Source organism: Diabrotica undecimpunctata, chromosome 8 (assembly GCF_040954645.1).
Source record: "Diabrotica undecimpunctata isolate CICGRU chromosome 8, icDiaUnde3, whole genome shotgun sequence".
Classification (NCBI taxonomy): domain Eukaryota; kingdom Metazoa; phylum Arthropoda; class Insecta; order Coleoptera; family Chrysomelidae; genus Diabrotica; species Diabrotica undecimpunctata.
Genome location: NC_092810.1, coordinates 56,393,551 through 56,409,679, shown reverse-complemented (window position 1 = coordinate 56,409,679; position 16,129 = coordinate 56,393,551). Strand labels below are relative to the sequence as shown.

Sequence of the window (16,129 nt, the reverse complement as noted above, 5' to 3'; positions counted from 1 at the left end):
TTAAGTGTTCCAATTAGCCATCTGCATGACTGGTATCAGCTTGTGAGAAGTACAGGAAAAAAGAAGAAACTTAATGTTGTAGAGCTTTACCATGGTGATTAAATTTTTCAGATCTTTTGAAAAGTAATGGTCTAATGCGTAAAAAAGATACAAGAGGAAATCCTTTTAATTGGTTTGATGTGAACTGGTTTCGTTATACAAGAGAAAAGAGAATTATGTTTATAGGTGTACTACGTAGAGGACGAACTAATGCTAGGTTGGTACCCAGCAATTTGTGTAAAAGCACTCTTGCTATATCAACGCAGAATAAAAAGGATATTTTGAATCTTCTTTCTCTGATAAGTCCAGTATTTCACGATTTTTATAAAAATTTAAAGATATTTGATGCTGCTGATGGGATTTCAAATATCAAATACTTTTCTTCATTAAGGGACATAGCCATTGGTCTGCCGAAACCGTATTAACATTATTCCTATGTTTTTATGTTTTTTTTTAAATATTGCGTAAATATATTTTATTTATTTATTTTTTAATAAACAACAGCTTTTTGGGCTAAACAAAATAGTATAAGTCATCTGGTACGTATGGTCCAACTAATATAAGCCACATTTTTTTTTGTAATTTCCATTTAAGTATTTAGAAAAATATATATACAGTGCACAGATTCTAAATGTGCCGGTGGGAGATGGCTTCTATGCGCTGTATTATAGTCGATGTATGAGAGAAAGTTTTCAAAATAATGAAATAACAAATAATAATATAAGATTTGTTATTTTATTGTTTCGAAAACTTTTTCTCTCATACACCAACTACAATACAACGCATAGAAGCCATCTCCCACCGGCATATTTAGAATCTGTGCACTGTACTTTGTTCTAGATTAGTATTTACAAAATAAAAAAGGGTAAAAATAAAAATTTTTTGTACTACGATTTAGGAGATATGACAATTAATTAGCTTCAGAACAAAATTATTTATCTTTTTTTGCTTCTCCAGAAAAGTTGACTAAGTAGACTTATACTTCTTTTACTGAGCACCCTAGAAGGTACCATACCACAAAAAAATCCTTTTAAAATACTATGGTCTTAAAATCGAATAAGAGCAGGAGTATAATCTAATTTAAAAAGAAGTGGAAACATACGAAAAAAAAAATTAGATACGGGAAACAAGAACTTTATACAAAATCTGTTCGAAGCCAAGATTATACTATATGAAGTGCCCTTTACTGTTTAAAGTATAATGCTAATATGGGCTAGAGATGACAAATCAATAAAAAATAAATTAACAAAACCAGAAAGAGATAATGGAAAAAATAAATAATGATAAATAAAAAAACCAAAGATAAATGACAACATTTAGTCAATATCTTTTTCTTTCAGTGCCTATTCGTTCCGAATATTGGCAATCATTCTGGCTATAATTATTTTATTGACTGATGCTTTAAATAGATTCGTTGTTGTTGTGGAGAACCATTTCCTCAGGTTCTTCAACCATGATATTCTCCTTCTCCCAATTCCTCGCTTTCCGAATACTTTACCCTGTAGGATTACCTTCAGTAATCTGTATTTAGTGCTGTTTCTCATTATATGTCCGAGATATTCCAACTTTCTCCTTTTAATGGTATACATCACCTCTCTTTCTTTGCCCACTCTTCGTAATACGGTCTCGTTGGTTATCTTGTCTGTCCATGATATCATTAGAATTCGCCTGTATAGCCACATCTCGAAGGCTTCAAGTTTTTTCTCCATTGCTTCAGTTAGTGTCCAGGATTCAACTCCGTAATACAATATTGAGAAGATATAACATCGTAGGAGCCTTACTTTTATCTCCAGATTAAGATTGTGGCTTTTAAAGAGTTTGGCCATGTTATTGAATGCACACTCTTAGCCTTCTCTATTCTACATTTTATTTCCTGTGAGTGATCCCATTGTTCATTTACTGTTGTTCCAAGATAGTTATACTGTTTTACTCGGTCCACTGGTGTATTATTGATAAGTAGTTGAGCGTCTCTAACTTTATTTTTGCTGATGATCATAAATTTAGTTTTTGTTATATTTACTTGAAGTCCAAATCTTTCACTTACTTCATTTACTTTGTTTATTAGTTGCTGTAAACTGTTCAAACTGTCTGCAAAAATAACGGTGTCGTCTGCATAACGGATGTTGTTTAGGCGTTCTCCATTTAGAAGTATTCCATGTTCGCATTTTTCCAAGGCTTCACTAAATATTTCCTCTGAATATAGATTAAATAATATAGGTGAAAGTATACAACCTTGTCTAATGCCTCGTAGAAACTGGATCATTTCCGTTGGTTCACCTCCAAAATTCGTTCTTATTGTGTCTGATTGGTTCCAGTATAAATTTTGTATTATACGCCTATCTTTATCATCCATTTGGGCTTTTGTTAGAATATCCATCATTTTTTGGTGTTGAACTGTATCAAATGCTTTTTGGTAGTCCACAAAGCAGGTGTAAATATCGCAAGTCATATCTCTGCATCTTTGAAATAATACTTGTAGACTAAACAGTGCATCTCTTGTACCTACGCCTTTCATGAATCCAAACTGTGTGTCTTGTATTCTCTCTTCGCATAGCTTGTATATTCTACGATGTATAATTTTAAGAAAAAGTTTTAATGTATGGCTCATTAGACTTATTAGCCTAATATAATGTCAGAATAAAATGGATATGCACTTAAAATACTTGACCGAAATATTAGGGGTCCTAAAAATTCCCATAGACACTTGACGATCTGCAACGTTCGATTTATTTAGAGACTAAGTGAATAAAAGTGGATATGGTGAGTGACCGAGTCATTTAGCTAGAAATAGCTATTTTAACCTTCGTAAATCCGAGCGGGGTGCAGTTGAAACTCGGATATCAATTTTTAGATTTATTTTCAAAAATATATTTTTTATTAATTTCTTTTGAGGAATGTTTCTTAAACATATTTATGATGTAGCATAAAAACGTTTGATTAATTACTGTTTATTGCAACAAGTTCAACCACACCCCGCTTGGTAAGTAAAGACAGGACCCTTAAGCTAGCGGGGACACATGAGCGGAATCCAATTAAACCTACGCCATATTTTTTCACCAATTTTTCAGTAAGATATTACCATCCTAATAATTTTTCACCATTAAGATTTAAGAAAGACTTTTCAAGCATGTTTGCTTTTACGGAAACTAAAACCTTAATTTCCTACGTCCCAATGAAAATTGCAGCAGTTATTCTTTTATCGACAAAACATAACGATTGCAAAATTAGTGGAGAAGAAACAGATTACAAACTGGATAAAATATATTACATTACAATAAAGTACAAACCGGATATTATATTACACTACAATAAAACAAAGGCTGCAATCGATATATTAGATAAATTGGTAAAAGAGTATAAGACTCAAAGAAAAAGTATCCGGTGGCCGATGGCAATATTTTTTCATCTGCTCGATATTAGTGGCATCAACGCTTATAAACTTTTAATGATGAAAAATCAAGATTGGAAAATTAATCGTTTAGGTAGGAGAAGATCGTTTTTATTGGAGTTGGGCCAACCAATAATTAAGAAAGATAACTTGTAGGTACCAAAATGACCAGTCATTACATCTATCTATATAAAGACAAGTCACACCGTTTATCCAATAAGGTAACGACGCCATCTAGGAAAGAAATATGAACTACCATCTCAATCATATTTTGTTCTTGAAACGATATGTATTAGTAATACTGTATTAATTATATATTAATATAATTAATAATTAATTTTATAATATTCTTAAGGTGAATTTAATACAAAATAATTTAAAGCTTTATGTTAGTTTAGATATAAAATCCTAGCGCCACCTAGAAAAGAAATTCTGAACTACCCACATCTGACATTTTATTCGTATTTTGTTCTTGAAACGATACGTTTCATTAATAATAATAATAATAATAATAATAATAATAATAATATAATTTACATCTAATAATACATATTAATTACATACATAATTAATAATACAAATATGTATTTTTATATTTTTTTCAAAATTGACAAAAATATTGATTGTTGTAATTTAAAGGTAAAATTTTGGTATTTTGCAAAATAATTTAAAGCTTTATGTTAGTTTATATTTATTTGGTTTATATGTAAGAAGGTACATGCTGGTTTTTGTACGTAGACAAATCTATATCGATTTCACAAGACGCCATTTACTTTTTTTAAAACTTTTTTATAACAACTCGACAAATACCGGATCGACTTGGGTAATTTTGATTTTAAAATATTCGTATAAAATATAATAAAATAAAATAAAATTAGATTAAATTAAGTAAATTAAATTAAGTTAAATCGAATCAAATAAAATAAATTGAATTAAAAACCATTGCTCCGTGCCTAGACGATAAGAAAGCAATCCTTCCGCTCCCAGAATTACAACATATCACTTTTTGATTTTTTAAAACTATTTTAATAAAATATAATGATAATCAAATTGAAATAATTAAACATAAATACAAAATAATAATGAAAATGTAAATGATAAATAAATTCTATTTTGAATTTAACAAATTTTGAAAATTACTAAAATCATTAAACAAAATTTTCAAAAGAAAAAATTAAGATTTTTAAACAAACAAAAAGAGATTTAAACAACTTAAATGTGTGGTATTATTTAAAAAAAAAATATTAACAATTCAGTAATAGCAGATATGAAATTTTGAAACTCACATCTCCTTTTTTATTGGTCCGATTGGAGCGTGTGATACGTTAAATGAAAGGGAAGGATATCACGAATATATTAGGATAAAAGACGACTACAAAAAAGATACTTCACAGTGTCTTCATTATTATTGAAAGTATAGTTACGAGATGTCATAGGGCACTAAGGATAAAAATAGTTTAACTAAAAGATAAATTTTGATTTACTGACTTAAAGAAGGCCTCTGGCTGAATACAAATAAACAACTGCACGAATCCTAACATGCCATGTAGCAAATGAAAGGGTAGGAAATAACGAATATATTAAGTACGAAAAAACAAATATAAGGTTACTACACAGTATCTTCATTAATATTAAACTCATAAACAACATTAAAAAAACCAGTAAGATATATCTCGTTCATAAAATAGGTAGGACCAGTGGAAAACGAAAACATAAGACAGCCATACGATATTTCTAATATAATACTAGGGTAGAAAAAATAAAGAAACTGGAACCGATATGTGATGAGAATAGAGGATTCGCGATCTTAAAAGACGAAATACCAACATGATGCGATGGAAACTACACGGACAAGCAACAAAGAGGCAATAAGAGAGCTGGTCATCACAATTACAGATATGATTAACCATTTTATGTATTTCAAGTGGGAAAAAGAAAAAAGAAAGTAACTTAATAGTTTCTCTATAAAATGCAATAGAATTTGATTATAAGATATAGCCCAGTCTGGTTAAAAAAAAGGTGGAAAAATGTTTCGCAGATATCTGAAGCTTTTAAGACATAGGTGGGGGATACTAGATGATGAATAGATGAAAAGATACTCCTAGTTTTACCTTGCGTTTTTTTAAGCAATAATTTATGGTCACAATTTGATTTTTTTGTCTATAAATTTTTTCCGTTATATTTTAAATAAACAATATTTATGTCATTTTTTTATGTCAAGAATATCTTTATTTTCCCGTTTTTTTATTTAAAATTGATAAATAATTTACAGAGATATTTGCAAAAACGCAGTTTTTTTGCACTAATTTATAAATTTTATTAATTTTTTTATTAACAAAATAAAATGGTATTTATACATTTAAACGTCAAGGAATTACCATCTTTTAGATTTGTGCGAAATTTCCCCCCGATCTGTCAAATATTTTATGAGTTATTTAATTTGTTTATCCCTGGGACTAATTATTTAAACCATTGAGCTTGCCCCATGCATGATGCTAGACACATTCAGCAAATTTCATAGGATTCTTTAAGACTTGGACTATCTCAGAAGTTAAATGCATGTTGAGTTTTCATCGAAATTATTTACAAAATAAACGTTTGAAAAAGGGGTATGTTTTTTACTTATAAACAATTGTAATAACTTCTATTTTTTTTAAGCTACAGACTTGTACGTACAACCATTGGATAGCTGGTAAAAAAGCTCACATTAAAAAATAAAAAACCTTCTATGACCAATAGGAACGAAGTTAGTGACTATTTTTAAAAAAATCATATCTCCATTGTTTATAAACATTAAGAAGTAAAATTTGCACAAATTTTGAATAAAAATCTAAACTTTATATTGAAACTTATAGCTATAAAATTTATCTAATTTTTCGAAACGACGGTACTTTCGAAAGATCGACATAGGAAAGTGGAGAGGATATCTGTTTCAGCTCCGTTTTTTTTTTGGCATCAGAACTTGAAATTGCAACACGTAGGAAAAATGTACATTATATCGGCTTCCTTTGCAGCTGCAAGCCTCTTTTTTTTTATTCTGGGGTAGCTCGTCGAAATATGAATAACTACATAGTTTTCACTGGCTGGAAAATATGGGAAAACTCGGAAAAATTGAGTCGATTTGAAATTCACCCTAAATACTTACTTTTTTTTAATTTGCTCGAATAGTTTGTTGCAGTATTAATAATGATGACATAATTATCACCCCCCATAAATCTCGGAAAATCCCGGAAAATCAACATACGTTTTTTCATTTTATATCAATGATGTAATAATACTTATATATTTTATAAATTAAATTTCAGGTAATTTTTTACACATTATATTAATATATTCCTTATATTAATTATAATTGTTTGTATTTTTATAATTGACAATTTTGATTTTTATTATATTTTTCTTACAAATATGATATACAATATTAATCTAATCTGCCTTATTGCTTTGATAAAATAAGTCGATTTTTTCATCACTTGCCTTATTAAATTTTGCAATGTTTATTGAAAAATGAAAACCTCCGTTCAGTGCAGCAACAAATTAACGATACAAACAACGTTAACCAAAAATTAAAGTACATAAATACAGCTATACAAACAACAGGAAAGAAACATCTTACAAAAACAACAACAAAGAATAAGGGGTGGATGACACAAGATATACTAGACTTGATGCAACAAAGAAGAAAGATGAAGAATTACCCAGACAAATACAAAGAAATAAATAAACACATAAAAAAGAGAATAAAAGAAGCCAAAGAGGAGTGGATTAAAGAACAATGTGAAGAAATGAAAACCTATGAAAAAAAGTACGATGCATTCAATATGCACAAAAAAGTAAAATATATAACAGGAAGCATAAAGAAATGCCAAATAGGTAAACTTAAAGACAAAGATGGAAATCTTATTCTAGATCTAGAGAATAAAATAAAAAGTTGGCAGAATACCTGAATGAATTATTTGAAGACGATAGAAACAACTTAACTCAGATAATCAATGCAACTGGGCCAGACATATTGAAAGAAGAAATAGAATACGCAATAAGAAACGCTAAAAATGGAAAAGCAAATGGACCTGATGAAATTCCTACAGAACTGTTGAAGCTTTTGAATGATAAATCCGTAACCATAATATTAAATTTTGCAGCGAGGAGCTAAAACAGTTTCCCCTCCACTTTCCTATGTCGATCTTTCGAAAGTAACTTCGTTTCGAAAGGTTTTAAGTTTCGAAAAATTGGATGAATTTTATAGCTATAAAATTCAATATAAAGTTAAGATTTTCATTCAAAATTTGTGCAAATTTTACTTCTTAATGTTTATAAACAATGGAGATATAATTAACAAAAAAATTGTCGCTAACTTCGTTCCTATTGTTCATAGAAGGTTTATTTTTTTTTTGTTAATTGTGAGTTTTTTTACCAGCTATCTAATGGTTGTACGTACAAGTCTGTAGCTTGAAAAATATAGAAGTTATTACAATTGTTTATAAGTAAAAATCATACCCCTTTTTCAAACGTTTATTTTGTAAATAATTTCGATGAAAACTCAATATTCATTTAACTATACTATAGTATAAGTCTTAAAGAATCCTATGAAATTTGGTAAATGTTTTTAGCATCATTCATAGGGCAAGTTCAATGGTTTAAATAATTAGTCCCAGGGATAAACAAATTTAATAACTTTTAAACTATTTGGCCGATTGGGTGGAAATTTCGCACAAATTTAAAGGACGGTAATTCCTCAATGTTGAAATGTATAAATAACATTTTATTTTGTTAATTTATTTATCAATTTTAATTGAAAAAACGGAAAAATAAAGATATTCTTGATATAAAAAAATGGTATAAATATTGTTTATTTAAATTATAAGGAAAAAAACTTATAGATAAAAAATCAAATTCTGGCCATAAATTATTGTTTAAAAAAAAACGCAAGGTAAAAATAGGAGTATCTTTTTATCTATTCGTCATCTAGTAACCCCCACCTATGTCTTAAAAGCTTCAGATATCTGCGAAACATTTTGCCGTGAAATCGATGATTTTTGTATAACCAGACTGGGCTAATATGCTTAGGAAAAGTTATATCATATATAATAACAACGGTATAAAAGTTCTAATATCACCTCATTTCGGTATCAAAATAAAAATCAGTATTTAAACCAAATACTTAATATGTTGGAAAAGTATCATGTATTTTTCTTAGATTTCTCATAATTTACAGCAAAAGCTGTAGAACAATATAAAACAATATATTGGATTTGTAGAATAAATAGCAAAACTATAGTATATTTATATTTTTGCATAATCACTTTTATGAGATAGCCCAAAATAAGGTTCCAGAGGTGGCCCATGCGGAACATTGAATGAAAAACATTCAATTTTTTTGGTCCGGACAATTTTTTTTTAATTTTATGTCCATGTCAGGACGGGCGCTCGGGCTGCAGCGTATATATAAGAGAGAGAAACAGTATCTAGGGCACAAATTTTTTCTGTTTTAAATTCTCATTGTACAAATGAGCACCCGCCCTAACATACGCGCTTCATTGTCAATTAAAAAACAATAATTTTATAGACATTTATGCACCAAGGGTGTTATTAAGATGATTATGCATAAAGAGCAACCTAATCCAGCCAAAGGGGCTCTGGCCCAAGGGACGGATGTTACTCGGTGAACGTAATCATCCAGTAATAACAGTGGCACATACAAAATATGCAGATATATTTTGTAGGTTTAGTTAAATAAAAAGTAAAAACGTCTTAATTTTAATTTTTATACTATGTGAAGCGAAAAATAAAATCTTGTATGTACCACTGGTGTTACCGAAAGATTACACCCATCGGACATTATTCATCCCTCGGGCCAGATGCTCTCTAGCTGGATTATGTTACTCTCCGGGTGTAATCATCTTAATAACACCCTGATTACCTAAATGGTACTAGTTTAATAAACCGGAACCGTGTCTACGGAGATGAAATTTATATCAATGAATTCTCCTTCACTTACTAATGATTGTGCAATGGTTTTTATTCGGTGCAAAGCGTTCTTTTTTATGTAATTCCGATTTAAAATATGCCCGATTTTTAAAAGCCACCGCCATTATTCGCCATTATTTACCATGAAACAACAAGAAATGACAGGAATGACAACTGTTTCTTATGATCAAGAAGGGTAATTTTAACCAGTGTTGCCATAGTTATTCAAAATTATGTTTTCTAATGAAAAATAAAAATTTACCTAAAACGTAAAGTTTATAAATTATTACCTACTTTTAACTGAAAAGTATAGCTTTTTTACAAGGGTCAGTTTAGATTTGGTTACGTTACTATACGTTTATTATCACGTTTTCTTATGAACAATAAAAATTTTGATAAAATTTTATTCTTATTACTGCTTTTTTACCAGCGTTAGGTTAGATTTGGTTACGTTGGTTTAGTTTTAATTTCATGTTTTCTTATGAAATATAAAAATTTTGATTTTTAATTATAATATAACATTTTATTTATTTATATTACTGCTTTTTTTTACCAGTGTTAGGTTAGATTTGGTTTATTGGTTTACATTTTTAATAATAAAATAAGACGATGGTTAACGGGTACTCGTTTTGCACGTGGTTATTAAGATTGTATCCACCTGTTTTAATTAAGGTAATTTTCATGAAATTTTTAGATCTTTTAAAGGTTAAAATTGGCAACAATGTTAAAAGTACATAAAATTTAACTTCTTTCGCATGGCCGCCATATTGTTTTGAAATATTAAAAATCTTGATTATTTTAAACAATTTTACCCATTTTTCCATAATTTAACAGTAAAAAACAGTGAGATTTAATATGTTTTAGTTACGTTTTTTTTATTAAGACATGTATATAGTATACTTTTCTTTGCTTTTTATGTAATTTTTTTTTATTCATACTACTTTTTTGTTATTTTTTCTGTATTTTTGATTATTTGGGCACTTTTACTAGTTTAAAGCAAAGAAAACATTAAAATTTGAGGTTTTTTTTCACTTTTTCGGCGAAGTCCACAAAAAATTTGGCATTTTTGAGGCGTTCCGGCTTACTAAATAATTACCGCATAAATAACTATCCAGCCATTGTTTTTGAATTCATTATGAATGTTTTTATGGCAGGGCAGGCGTTCATTTTTACAATGAGAATATAAACCACCAAAAATGTGTGCACTGATCTTGTTTCTCCCTCTCATACACGCAGCAGCTTGAGCGCCCATCCTGTCGGTTAAACGACTAAAAAAACAATATTTCGAAATACAATAGACCCAAAATACGCATCGGGATATAATAGAACAAGATTTGTCATCAACTAAACTTGAATTTAGCTTCTTGGTGAATTCAAAAATAATGTTTTTTACTTCGTGTTTTGAGCCATTAGGATTGTAATTTTGCATTTTCCCCAGTTTTAAATTATTTATACTTAACTCGAAAACAATAATGTTTACAGAAAAACTACAAGAGACTTGTTGTTGCGAATGATCAAAAAAATTTAAAACAAAATTCCTGGCAAAAAAAATTGTTAAGTACAATTTGTTTAAAAAAAAAATTGAACAACTTTGTGCATGGGCGACCTCTTAAACCTTATTTTGGATTATCCTATGAAAGTGAATACGCAAAAAAATCTCAAAAAATTCTATTCCTTAATTTTATTAATTTAGTTTTCTAAAACCTAGAGTAAGATATAAATTTAATATAGGTATAATGTTATCTACAGAATTTTTCAAATGTACTTACATTATAAACTAAATATCACTTAGGTTGAGTTGAGAATAATAAACAATAATTGCTGTCTTAATGGTCTTACTATGAGCTTAATCGTATTTACTCTGATTTTTTATATTTTATATAAAAAGAGACATTGAAATTGATAGCAATTCTATTTACCAAACTGTTAATAGTCCAAGAGCCCAAAACACTATTTTATTGGATTTAACAGAAATGATAGATATATTATCAACAACTATTTTTATCGGCTCCATTCTTAGAAATAGTTAATTGTAAAGCATGTATTTAATATTTACATTGACAACAGGTGTTAGCTGAGATATATTGATTTACATTGTATTAGTATATATTAACGTGCAATTACTTGGTTAAATTACAATTGATGAAAAAGGTGTTTCTGTACGGAACTTTACAATATTGTTTATGTTACAGTTTTTGTCTATAGTACATTTGAAAATGAATAATAGCACAAATTTTATTGCAAAAATCTGAATACAGGGTTGGTCAATGCAGAAAAAACTTAATAATTGATACCTTCTTAACTGAATTTTTACTTGACCTTATTATGACCACCCCGACAAACCTCAAATACAATACATTATAAAATGCCAAGGAGCTAACCCTAAGGCATTAAGCAATAACTGAACGCCTCAGTCACGGAGAATATAAAATTACTTTATTATAAAAAAACTAAAATATTGCTTACCGACATTAATTTTTATAAAATTACTAAATATTGGTTTAGGACATATTCTTACAATTTAATACTAAATATATTTTGGGTAGTAGCATCATCTAAACTTATATAATTAGTAATCCTCCTCTATTTTTCTTCTTCGTAAGAATGAAACAAACATCTCCTCACAATATTTTAAGAATAAACTGATAGTATTTAATCTAACATTTTTCGATATGAAAACTAAAGATGGCTATTACTACCTATGGCATGAGGCGGCTGGCGGTACTAGCACCAATTACTACACTTCAATCATTTACAGCTTTTTGAAAGATCATGTCACGAAGGATCCTGACCAAAAAATTATAATTTACAGTGATGGTTGCACGTAGAAGAATAGGAGTCCAACACTAGCCAGCGCCCTTCTAAACCTATGTATGAAATCCGAAATTACGATTAAGCAAAATTTTATTGAAAAAGGGCACACGCAGATTAAGTCAGATCCCATGCATACGACTATTGAAAGGAAACTTCGTCATAATAATATTAACGTACCTCTGACCACGTCGAAATTTGTAAGATAGCACGTAAAAATCAAAGTCCTTATTCTCCTCAATCTTTTCTCTTTCGTAAGGATCTAGTGGCGTCATTTAATTTGTTTGACTATTTCTTTCCAATTATCACTCTCCTGTGCGTGTTGTTTTGCTTCGGCGAATGAGTAACCAGTCATGTCCTTTATTTGGTCCAACCATCGTACCTACTGGATATATTCCTTTAGATCTTTTGCCCGCTACGTTACCTTCAACTATCATTTGCTCCATGTCTTCTCTTCTTCTAGTCAATGTCCAAAATATCTCAGTATATCTTGATTGATAATTGTGATGAGCCTAGTTTTTATGTTAAGTTCTGCTAGAATTAAGTTATTTGTGCGATGGATAGTCCATGGTATGTGCAACATTCTATGGTAGACCCACATTTCAAATGCCATTGTACGCTCTAAATCGGCTTTTTTTATTGTCCAAATTTCTTAAACAAAGGTAGCGATAAGAAATATTAATGCTCGAAGGCGTAATTTTATGTTTTTTTGTGATGTCAGTGTTCTTCCAAATTTTTGTGAGTTTGTCTGTTGCCGATCTGGTTATTGTGATCCGTCGGCGGATCTAGTCTTCGCATCCTCCACGAAGCATGTTTCTTGTCTCTGCTTGGTTGCTTCTAATTCTGTCGATGATCATTACTTTGGTTTTCTGTATATTTATTTTCAAATCATATTCCGTACTCACCGTGCCTAGCCTATTCATAAGTTGTTCCAGTTCTTCAGGTGATGACGCCAATATAACTGTGTCATCAGCGTAACGTAGGTGTTTGATTTTTCTTCCTCTTATCGTTGCTTCACCTTGCCATTCCTCAAAAACTTGACGCATAATATGTTCACTATAATATATATTGAATAGAATAGGGGATATTATTTATCCTTGTCAAACTCCAGATTTTAGTTTGAAGTTTTTTTGAAACCACATTATTAACTCTTACATTAGCAGTATTATTTACATACAGTTTTTGTAATAAATAGATAAGATGTTCTGGCGTACCCATTTCTCTAACTATATGCCACATTTTATCCCATTTTACGGTATCGAAGGCTTTGGAATCGTCAATAAAGCATAAATATGTTTCTGTGTTAAACGCTCGAGATTTTTCGATAATTTGACCAATATTAAGAATATGTTCTCTTGTTCTTTTACTTGGCGCGAATCCGCATTTTTCTTGGGGAAATTTTGGTAAGAGAATTGATTTTAGTATTTCATTAATGATGGTTAGAAGTACTTTGTTCGCATGTGATAACAATGCTACTGTACGGTAATTACTGCAATCTGTCGGTAAACCTTTTTTATATATGGGAATAAACGTGAGTTTACCCCAGTCATTTGGTCACTTTCCGGTATTTTAGATCTCATTTCAGATTCTAAGCATTATTTCCGTCCCTAATTCTCCCATTTCTTTGAGTGTTTTAGCTTTTATTCAATATTTTTTCATGCATCTGCAATACCGTCTGGGTTTGTTATGGTATTTCCACTATTATCTTTGATGATCTGTGTCTGCAGTTTAAATTCTCTTGTTAGATACTTGACTTTTGAGAAAAGTTCTCTAGATTCTTGGCGGTCAGCATGTTCCTCTAGTTGTACACATATGTTTTTATTATAATTATTTTTGTCCCTTCTGCACAGGTTTTTTGTAGTTGTATTTATGCTGCATATCTCTATTTCTTTTAGTTTTGAATTTAATGTACCGCTTCCAAGTGTTCGTCTTTCTTCTACAAGATTGAGGGTCTTTTCAGTCATCCAATGTTTTTTCCTAGCTATTTTGTCTTTGGAATTAATATTATTGATGGTTTGAGTGATCCATTTCTTTGTATATTTCCACGTTTTGTCAGCGTCTCCGGTAGTCACTAGTAGGTCAGCTTCTGCTAATGCTTCTCTAATTTTCCGGGAGTTTTAGAATCAATTTTTGTCTTTTATTTGTGATTGTTTTAATGTGAAATTCTGCTTGTAACATTTTGTGTTCGCAACCACAGTCTGCAGCTGGTTTTTTCTTTACGTTGATTATTGAGCTCCTCCTTTATTAAATAAAAAAAATCAGACCGGAGAAATAAAGAGAATGATACGGTTGGCTTGGGTATCCTTCGGAAAACTTTCCTATATACTAAAAAATAGAAAATACCCCCAATATTTAAAAACAAGGGTCTTCAACCAATGTTTACTTCCTATTCTCACCTATGGTTCTCAAACTTAGACGTTTACAAAGGAAAACATGGAAAAAATAGCAAAGATCCAAAGAGCCATGGAAAGGCAAATGCTGAACATCAGGCAATCAGACAAGAAAAGAAATACTTGGATCCGCAACAAAACAAGAGTGACCGATATATTAACGCAGATAGCAAAACTTAAGTGGAAGTTCCCTGGACATACCATAAGACAGAAAGACGACAGATGGAATAAGATGATTATACACTGGAGACCATATAGTTACAAACGAAAAAGAGGAAGGCCACAAATGCGATGGTCAGCCATATTTGATATTGAAGGTGCTTTTGCTACTATAAGTAGGCAATGTATATTAAACAAACTTATCCTTCTTAATATTAATGGTAATATATTTAACTTCATACGAAATTTTCTATCTTCTAGATCGTTCAGAGTCTCTTTTGTAAAATCTTTTGAATTATTGAATGACTTGGAATTAGTTTATTGCGATATCTTACGCTAAATAAAGAACTGACAATTCGCGCACTATTGCCTGAATAAAACATTTTTATTATTGCTATTTTCTCCTCAACTGAATACATTTTTAATTAACTTTATTGTTTTTTAAACAGTAAATCGCAAAATAAAAATTTTGGCAATTCCAATATTGTCATATATGGCTGTGACTTGAAGAGTTAATTACTATTTAAATAGGAATAAGCCACAATTAAAGGTTAAAGTACGTTTATTGGCGTTTCAATTTCCACTTCGCAAATCGTTCTCAAAATATAAATATGTCATTATTTCTATTTAGGTTATCTAAAGTGTGTATACTGATTTGTTCTAAAAGAATATTAACCCTTAACTAGTCGCTACATGGTCAAAAAGACCGCACGTATTAAAAATTTATAATATTTCGGAAAAAAAATTACATTTGGCAACCACGGCCTTCAGTAGCTTACTCATTCGATATAAGGAGCCTCAGTACTAAATCAGAGTAGCGGAAGGTTTGTTGATTAGGAGTTATAGCGCAAAGGTCATAATTTCCGCGCGCGTCTAGTCAGCTAAAAAGTTTTTATAAATCGTTTTATCGTATTTCTTATCACCTTAAGGTATGTATAAATGACATTTTTTTTAAATAATATACTATTATACTTTTGTCTTATCTTTTAGTAATCTTTTGAATATACCTCTCTTTCTTTTACTATGTAATTAGTCATCAAATTTTAAATTACTTTGCAGCAAATTACTATTACGATATTTCATAATTTTCTTTGTTCTGTTATTGAGAATCAAATCTGAATTTTTTTTAATTTTAAGCTACAGCAAACTTTTATATATAACTTGTTTGGCTTTATTTTTAGAATGGACTAGGAGAAGGAACAAAGGAGACTTCAAGCCCTCATGGAAGAAGAACCGCTTGATATAGAATATGACGACGACGATGACGAGAATGAAGTAAATCCGGAAGTTATTGATGAGAGGTCGGAAGATTCGGAAAGCGAACAAGAACAAGATTTAGAGGAAATAGAAGAAGTTTTACTGAATAATGTACAAG

At 30.0% G+C, this 16,129-nt stretch overlaps 1 protein-coding gene across 1 annotated transcript in view; it reads right to left on the bottom strand.

Annotated features, from left to right (window-relative positions):
• The window catches only part of LOC140447585 (uncharacterized), a 65,567-nt gene extending 54,317 nt beyond the window's left edge, over window positions 1-11,250 (bottom strand). The window contains exon 1 of the mRNA XM_072540317.1: window positions 11,164-11,250. Coding sequence (XP_072396418.1) covers window positions 11,164-11,165 — 2 coding nt within the window. The 5' untranslated portion in view covers window positions 11,166-11,250. The remainder of the gene's footprint in view (window positions 1-11,163) is intronic.
• Window positions 11,251-16,129: the final 4,879 nt, after the last annotated feature.